The 9,817-nt window shown below is 41.3% G+C and overlaps 1 protein-coding gene and 1 long non-coding RNA gene across 2 annotated transcripts in view; both read left to right on the top strand.

The window, feature by feature from the left end:
* The window catches only part of LOC106810201 (probable 4-coumarate--CoA ligase 1), a 10,275-nt gene extending 3,667 nt beyond the window's left edge, over positions 1–6,608 (top strand). Inside the window, exons 2-4 of the mRNA XM_014813486.1 lie at positions 4,887–5,089; positions 5,452–5,641; positions 6,570–6,608. Coding sequence (XP_014668972.1) covers positions 4,938–5,089; positions 5,452–5,641; positions 6,570–6,587 — 360 coding nt within the window. The 5' untranslated portion in view covers positions 4,887–4,937 and the 3' untranslated portion in view covers positions 6,588–6,608. The remainder of the gene's footprint in view (positions 1–4,886; positions 5,090–5,451; positions 5,642–6,569) is intronic.
* A 115-nt stretch (positions 6,609–6,723) lies between these two features.
* LOC106810202 lies at positions 6,724–9,423 on the top strand. The gene is made up of 3 exons (XR_001393974.1): positions 6,724–6,747; positions 7,590–7,693; positions 9,395–9,423. It is a non-coding gene; the product is annotated as an uncharacterized LOC106810202 (long non-coding RNA).
* The last annotated feature ends 394 nt before the right edge of the window (positions 9,424–9,817 follow it).

Genomic DNA, 9,817 nt, shown 5'->3' with positions numbered 1-9,817 from the left:
CCATTCACCAACACTTACCGAGTTTCATCGAGGATTTGTCAGTTTTTAGCATCATCTGACGTAGTCAGATGGGGCAGGGTTGTAGAAATCGCATGATTGTCCGTTCCGTCCGTCGGTCCGTCAACGAAGTTGGCATCAAATGCTTAACCGGCTCGAGTAGCGGTACAATATTCGGTGACTGAGTGGGGGATCGTGAAAAGGACCGGGATGATCAATTGGTGGTAAGGTCAAAGAGTCAAGATGTGTAAACAGAGGGGGAATATTCCCCTTAATTTAAGGTAATAGGAGGAATACACGAATTGCGCGCGGCAAATCTGTAACGGCTCGACTACTGCTCTTTAATATTCTGGGCGGTTATAGGTGATGCAGGAAACCATCACCATTTGGTCGATATCAGACATTTCGAAGGACGTGGCTAAGCGAACAGAGTGATAAACCTTTTGTTTCAGCGCGTGACTACCATTTTTTATCACTTTATTGAAAGACGGCATGAAATGTGCTTTCGCATCGTGACGTTGCGAAAGAGTAAGTGTTGATATCTTTGACGGCTCAAGAGGAGGGTTAAACATGGATCCTGAACCTGGCTCATGATTGTCAGCAGATGACTCATATTCATGGCCCCTCATAATCTAAAAAGCCAATAAACGATGGCATAGCAACGGCTAGCAGCACAGGATTACGGCTGCAAAGGTCTTGGATTGAATTCCCAGTCAGATTTTTATTATTTACCTGTTTCTGTATTTTTCTAGCTTTATCCATTTAATAGTTTTTTCCAAATTAACGCAATATTACATGATTATTTACAACAGATTTTATACAACAAAAATTTTTACAAATTTTTTTTTAATAAGGTGAGGGTTAGGGTAACAACGCAACGCATAAAACAGGAAGTTTCTGGCAACGCGATTTGTATCACCAATGGATTTGAAAGGATAGCAGACTGCAGAAAGGATGCGAATATGATCGTGTACGCATCTGCGTATCTCATATCTGCGCCTAACAAAGGGTGGTCCTCACGCATCGACTGTAAAATTTTCGTTATAACCGTAGCAACAGACGTCAGATGAGCGCAGACGCTCTGCGGCTCTGTGTAATAATGCGAAGAGAAATGTAATATATGCTACAGAGTCGGACAACTGAAGCATAGAAATGTAAGTGAGTTTAGGAGATGGCAAGAAAAAGAACAACCAGTGATGGGTTGACAGAACTGTCATGAACGTCTTTCATTTTGAACAACGTGCTTCTGAAAGAAAGCTTTCGCCTTAATCGCAGCAGTGAAAGGAAATATATAGAGAGCATCTGGTTTGTCTCGTTTGTTATTTAAAACGCGTATGTTCTGCTCAATCTACTATTGGTATTGAACAGTCTGTCACATACCTGCAAGTCACCGTTGCGCTAGATGTCCTTCTGACATGTTTTAAGACACATGATAAATGGAATCACTGTATTGATGTGTATTGTGTGTAGGTGTATTGTACGTTTGCTTGACCGATTCAAGCATAACTATATTAGCCTGTCTAAGACGCTCTGGCGGTGTTTACTAATACTGCAGTCCTGATAAACGTTAATCATATCGCAGCTGATAGTTAATACGCAAACTAGTTTAGCGGAACTGAATAGGTGCGATTCGCGAGTAAGCGGGCCTGGTATAAAAAAGGTTGGGAGCACTAATGCGGTAAATGGATAGCATAGCTGTGTATTCTAGAGCGTGGCTTATGGACAGGCTGGCCAGTTCCCCATTTTCTGAAATTAACGGAAAACGTTTGAGTTGGCTATAAACCAATTATCACGTATAGGGGGGGGGGGGCTACAACACACACGCGCACGAGCACACACACACACATAGTCATGCACATCATACACACACCACCACACACACCACACACACACACACACACAACACACACACAGCCCACACACACACACACAATCACACACACTCACACCAGGGCGTCACACACACACACAGCCAAAAGCAACAATGACACCACACACAACACACACACAAACAAACACACACACACACACCACAGACACACACACACACATCCACACACACACACACACAACACACTAAATCAACACACACAACACACACAGCACAACGCACTAGCAGCAGCACACATCACAACCAACACAAAAAACACACACAGCACCAACAGACACAACACATACACACACACACACACAAACCACTACACACACACACACACACCACACACACACCAGTGGGTAGATGAGCTTTCGAAACTCGCTTCTATAATCCATAGTAACTGACGTAGAAATCGTCAAACCCTGCCAGCGGAAAGAAGGCGAGGTGTGTATCAAAGGCCGCAGATCATGAAAGGATATCTTCAACAACCCCGCAAGTCACGGCCCTCACATTGACCAAGAGGATGGATCACACGGTACGGCGTAGAATGAGCATACGACCTCTGTTACGTGATTTATTTTATTATATTATCAATGAACACAATTTGTCGTTATAGTACGCCTGATATTAAATATAGTATATAGTATATATATATATATATAATATATATATATTATATATATTATATATTTATTATATTTATTATATACCTAGTATAACTTTTATTATTATTATTATTATTATTATTATTATTCTTGATAATTGTATATTATTTATGTTATTTATACATTTCGCTAATCATTATTCTGACGTATACGTAGGTGACGTGGGATACGCTAGATGAGGATGAATTGTTTATACACCCCCCCCTTCGCCACGCACAGGATTAAGGAACTAATCAAGTATTAAAGCTACAGGTGAGCTTGCATTCGATGCATACGCTGTGCACGTTTGTTTTCTATGAGGGCACAGGTCATAATGAATACGTATAGCGGGTTATGCGTTTTTTTCTTTAGGCATTTGCAATAGTTGCAAACGTATATATATAAGTTTTATATTTGGGCCTCGTATAAGTTTTTTTTTTATCAAGCGCAGATTAATAATGCTTCAAGTAATTGGTGTCAAAAAAGAATAATTTGTTGTTTGCTGCGTAGAATGCACACTGCATGGCATCTCTGGCAATGTATTAAAACTCGTTGGCAGAATGCGTGAACTGTAGGTGGCGCCCCAGCTGAAACTGGAGGCGAAGCTGCTAAACTGCATCCTAGCGTTGCAGACGCGGCCGCATCGCGTCCCGGGACGAGGACGCTGAGAACTCCCAAGCGTACGGTCGTGCGCAGCGACCAGAACCTCCTGGCGGAGGATCATGCACAGCTACCTGCCGAGAGCACGTGGCGGCGCAGAAGCGTCTGGCGAGGAAGCTCGAGGAGGCATCGAGTTTGTCAGCGAGATTCCCAAGTCGGCATCCGGAAAGATTCTGAGGCGACAGCTCCGCGCGAGAAACAAGAAGCTGTCGCGTCTGTGAAGCGGTGATGTTGTTTGTACGGCGGCATCGGGAAGGAAATTCTTTTCCCGCGATACAATTCTTAGAAGCTAACAATAAGGCGAAAAGTTATATGAGGTTTGCAAAGTAAACTAATTACGTTTTATACGTGCACTTGTCTGTAATTTTCTCTGATGTAAAGATATTATCGTCGACGAAAGTATAGTTTTTCACTTACACTGTATTAATACTTTATTGTTTCACTATAAATTTTAACTTAGTGCAGTAGTTTCATGCAGTATTCGTTTACTCTTACATACACGTTAATTATGAAAATGGTAAAAAAATATTATTCAAATATAATAATTCAATTATATAAAAACATACTGGAAAATTTGTCATAGTTTATTTGTCATCTAAAGTGGAAATTAAATCATCGGCTATGAGAAGTGCATTTTGCATAATGGTAACAAAAAAGACTAGAGAGCTATAATATACGCAGGCTTATGTGAATGAGAAATCGTCTCTCATTTGTGTGCTCCTAATATAACAAAAACCAGGCAGCTAGATGGTTATAATCAAGAGCGTATTAATACGCTCTTGTTATAATATAAGTGCTGTTCCACGCCGTTGTAAAACTGTTTAACGTCTATGATGCCATGATGGCTCAAATGGATAGAAGTTACAGGTGTGTGCGTGTGTGTGAGCGCGTGTGTGCGTGCGTGTGTGTGAGCGCGTGTGTGCGTGCGTGTGTGTGAGCGCGTGTGTAGGTCCGTGCGTGCGTGTGCGTGCGCGCTGCGCTCGTACCTGCGTGTGTGTGTGCGTGTGTGTGCGCGCGTGTGTGTGTGCGTGCGTGTGCGTGCGCTCGTACGTGCGTGTGTGAGCGTATGTGTGCGCGTGTGTGTATCCGTGCGAGCGCGTATGTGTGCGTGTGCGCGCGCGTCCGTGCGTCCGTGCGTACGTGCATGTGCGCGTGTGTGTGCACGCGTGTGTGTGTGCGCGCGTGTGCGAGAATCCGTGTTGTCTACAGTGGATACTAAATGCGCGTGTGATGTGCAGTACATGCAAAGAAGCCGCTTGGTCACATGACGTTCTCACGTGACCGCTGAAGCTGTGAATTTGTGTGTGTTGACGCTGGCGTGGCATTTTTAGAGCAGCCATTATCTGACAATGTTGTCTGTGATTTTATATTCACGGTTATTTCTGTTGCGCGCACACACGGAATTTGTGGGACAAATGATTTTGTAAGTATTAGTAGTATATAGTAGTAGTATGTAAAAGTTGTATCTAGATTTTCCATTCCATTAAGTTAGTTTGTATTAGTATTAGTTTGGAACAGCACAATCCTGAAGTAGTAACATTTTATATATGTGTATAATATAGGTTCTAGAATAACCACCTGACTATTACTATATATAGTCGAGTCCATTATGAGTCAGGGGATGCATTCCACACTGCAGCCGACATATTGCATTTCTTTACTCGCGCTAGAATGATCGTCAAGTCATAAATACCGGCGCTGTTATCTAGGAACTGTTTGTCTTCGGAGAGCCGAATGGCTTCACCGCATTCCGTAAACTGATGGAGGATGATGGCTCCTGCTTCTGCGCTCCCGTCAGGAGTAACTGCAGGGAACACACAGCCGTGTTGCTCTACTCCAGTGGAACCACGGGCCTGCCTAAAGGCGTCATGCTGACGACATTCAACCTCATAGCAGCCATGGAGGTCATGAAGTACGAAGCTTCGGTTGTATATGGGGGGAGTTGACAGAAAGGAGAGAGGAAGGAGTTGAGAAAACATGGGGCGCTACCCTTAATCGTCAGTGGCAACGCTTTTCTAACTCTGTGACATCCTCAAGTCTAGTTGAATATTACATTGTAAAGTCGAGTTGCCCGTCCGCCTAGGATAACACGTTCTAAAAGATAACGCTTAGTAACAAAGTGGTGCAAAATCGAAGATTTGTGTAGCGTACGCGTGTAAAAACGTGTGCAAACCGTGTTTAGCTTTGAACGACCAAACAACAACATCCGTGTGCAGGGTGTGGTTATATATCTCACGGATGCTTCAACTGGCAATAATGCATGAAATCTTTCAGCGCTACTACGGACGCTCTCACTCGACAGATGAGGGAGCCACCGTCGCAGACCGAGCTCGGTCTTCTGCCGTTCTATCACGCGTCAGGTTTCACGGCTACGCTGCTAAACTCCATGACCATGGGTTCAACGCTCGTCATCCTTTCCCGATTCCAACCAGAAGTATTTCTAGAGACCATTCAAAACTACAAGGTGTGTAATTTTTCATTTAAATACATTTGTATGTTGTTTAAAATGTAAGTTATTCCGTAAGTTACGTGTAAGTATGTGTATAAGTAGTTTTTATGTTTACCAAGCAAACCCAGTTGATTAATCAAACGAATGGCTGTTTTAAATATCGATTATTATTTAAGAATCTCAAGTTACAACTTGATATCATTATCCAGATAATCCTGGTAACTAACAATACACTTTCAACAATACAGTGTGTATTGTTGAGCACCTTCTAACAATACACTGTGTATTGTAGTAGGTACCTAACAACTGTGTATTTAAATTCAATTTCATTTTCAATAAATTCAATAAAATCAATCAAATAATTTCAATAAATTCAATAAAATCAATCAAATAATTTCAATAAATTCATTTAAATAAATGTCAATTTCAAGTTTACAAATCAAAAAGTAAACTAATTAAAAAAATAAAAAATAAAATAAAAGTGTATTGTTAGAAGGTGTTCAACAATAAACAGTGTATTGTTGAAAGCTCATAGTACCTACTACAATACACAGTGTATTGTTAAATAGGATTCAAACATACACAGTGTATTGTTGAAAGCTCGCTAACAATACAAGTGTATTGTCAAATGCCTAAACATACAACACACTGTGTATTGTTAGTTATCAGGATTATCTGCATTATCAGTTCGCTAATGTTTCTAAAGAAAGATTCTTTAAAAGGTTTATTATGCTTTGGTATTAAGGTGTTAATAGTTCAACATAAATCTTAAATAAATAATCATACATAATCAAAATATAAGCCTATTTCTCCGGCCTACTATGCACAAATCCTTGCTCACATATTTGGCAGCATACCAAGACTCGCCTCGAATCTTTTCGGCTTTCTAGCGCAAAATTCTAACCAATTCAGTTTCACATTCTATTCTGATTTAATGCACAGGATTAACAGGATCAGTTAGTGCCCCCGCTTGCAGTGTTCATTGGCAAAGCATCCACTGGTGACAAAATACGACATGTCTCACATCAGCTGATACTGTGTGGAGGAGGACCTCTCAGCAGGAGACTAGCAGAGACTCTGCTTAGCAGGTTAGGAGCAGGCTAAGCACTCCCTGTGCCAGGGTAAGTTTACCTGCCCTACTTCTCACCTGCTATTTTACCTGCTGTCGTAATTAATTATCTAATTGGGCTCGTATTTTCAGAAATCGTTATTAAAGTTATAACCAACCGTCGATCTGCATGCATGGTAAAATGGCATCAGTATTAACAATAAGATCATTTTTGACAATAAAATCAGTATTTACAAAAGAGCCATCGTCCTCACAGTAAGAAACGCATCGTGTAATAGTAGCCAGCATAATGTCCCAAATTAACATCAATGATCTTAATTAGTAAACACTGTTACCACTGTTGCATTTATTCTTGCTTGCACGTGTTTATCTGCGTAGTGGTCTGGGTATATATGGATGTATGTTACAATAATGTATATATGGGCATATATGTGTATGTATGTTTATATATATATATATATATAGAGAGAGAGAGGAGAGAGAGAGAGGAGAGAGAGAGAGAGAGAGAGAGCGAGAGAGAGAGAGAGAGAGAGAAGAGCGCGAGAGAGAAGAAGACGAGAGATGGAGAGAGAGAGAGAGAGAGAGAGAGAGAGAGAGCGGAGAGGGAGAGAGAGATAGATATAAGCAGAAGTAGATAGGGACTCCTATTCCCTATTATCTACTTCTGATATAAGTAAAAACACACGTACACTCGTGCAGATATAGATGCAAAAATATGCATATAAAAATATAATGAGGTGTTAATTTTTTGCGAGCTTTCAGGTACATATATCTTCGTCAGGCTTCACAACAATATAAATTCTGAGAATAGTATATATATATATATATATATATCATCTGTGCATGTATCCTTGTATGTGTGTATGTATGTATGTGTGCGTGTATCTACTATAGGTTACGGCATGACAGAGACAACACTTCTCACACACGTAATGATGGACATAAACAGCACGAAGTATGCCAGCGTCGGAAACCTGGTGGCCAATACAATGTGTAAAGTATGTACACGTAGCAACGGTCAACACCACACCACTGAACTATCCATTTATCTACCCATCCATCTATATCCATCCATCCATATCCATCCATCCATTCCCATCAATCCATTCATCATCATCCATCCATCCATCCAGTCTCATCCATCCACTCTATTATCTATCGTATCCATCCATCCATCCATCCATCCATCCATCCATCCAATCCATTCGTCAGCATCCATCCATCCATCCATCCATGCCATCCATCCATCCATCCATCCATCCATCCATCCATCCATCCATCCATCCATTCCATCCATCCAGGCATCCATCCAATCCATCCATCATCATCCATCCATCCATTCCATCCATCAAATCCATCCATCCATCCATCTATCCACCCAATGCCATCCAATCCAATTCTATCAATTTATCCATCTATCCAATCCATCCATCCATCTACATCCATCAATCTTTATACAATTTACTCCATCTATCCATTCTATCCATCCATCCATCATCCATCCATCCATCGCAATCCATGCCATCACATCCAGTCCATCCATCCATCCATCCATCCATCCATCCATCCATCCATCCATCCATCATCATCCATCCATCATCCATCTCATCCATCCATCCATCATCCATCCATCAGTCCAAGTCCATCTCATCGCAGTGCCAGTGCCATCGCAGTCGCGTCCATCATCCATCCATCCAATCCATCCATCTATATATCCACCCATCCATCCATCCTTCTATCCAATCTATCCATCTATCTCATCTTGAATCCATCCAAATACGAATTCATCCATCCTGCTATTTATTACATCCATCCTGCGTATCATATCCATCCATCCATCACATCCATCCTATCCTCATCCATCCATCCATACCACCAATCCATCCATCCATCCATCCACTCCATCATCCATTCATCCATCCATCCCATCCATCATCCCTTCCATCCAACCATACCATCCATCCATCCATCCATCCATCCATCCATCATCCATCCATCCATTCATCCATCCATCCATCCAGCCATCCATTCCATCCATCCATCCTCCATCCATCCATCCATCCATCCATCCATCCATCCATCCATCCATCCATCCAATCCATCCATCCATCCATCCATCCATCCATCATCCAGCCATTTATCCATCCATCATCCATCCATCCATCCATCATCCAGTCCATCCATCCATCCAATCCATCCATCATCCATCCATACACAATCCATCAATCCATCCATCCATCCAGTCCATCCATCCATCCATCCATCCATCCATAACCATCCATCCATCCATCCATCCATCCATCCATCCATCTATCACAGACCCATCCATCACATCCTTCTTATCAAGCTGAATTCCCATCTATCATCCATCCATCCATCTATTATGACCATCCTGCTAATTCATTCATCCTCCTGCTATCTATCCATCTAGTCCGATCCATCCATCCATCCATCCATCCATCCATCCATCCATCCATCCATCCATCCTACGCACTTAGGCATCCACGCATAAAGAGTGTAAGTGGATATTGCACAGTGGTAAATATTTACTAATATAATAATGGTAACAAGTAATATGGATCCCAAATAATGTATTTATCATTATATATATATATATATATATATATATATATAGATATTTATATATACCAGCCGAAACTTTCCATTATTTCTCTCGCTATATTACTCGTTATGTGCAGGCTACAACAACTATACTCACAACAATATAGCGCGCGCGGAAGACAGTGGAAAAACGATGGGAATCAGCGGGTGACTTCTCTACGGCTTGAGACTTTCCTAGTACTAGCAATTAATGGAATCACCAGGAGTGTCGTAATATATAGACACTATATATAGAACGCCTGAATAAGGAATATAGTGCACGGAGCTTCCCTGCAAAATGTAGCTTCGATGTTGATTCTTTTTTTTTTTTTTGTTTTTTTTTTTTTGTTTTTTTTTTTATTAGGGCGCCCTGTGTGCCGTAGGCCACATACCAGGATAGATCAACTAGCTAGCAAGTAATTTCCAGCACTGGACACTGATAAGCGACTGGAATCGGAAATAAATTATCACCAACACTACCCGAAGTTTTCATCGAGGATTTGTCGAGTTTTTAGCTTCAT

The sequence above is a fragment of the Priapulus caudatus genome, unplaced genomic scaffold (assembly GCF_000485595.1).
Source record: "Priapulus caudatus unplaced genomic scaffold, Priapulus_caudatus-5.0.1 Scaffold418, whole genome shotgun sequence".
NCBI lineage: Eukaryota > Metazoa > Priapulida > Priapulimorpha > Priapulimorphida > Priapulidae > Priapulus > Priapulus caudatus.
Note: the sequence above shows the minus strand (reverse complement) of the source record. Positions and strands in the feature narration are given on the sequence as shown.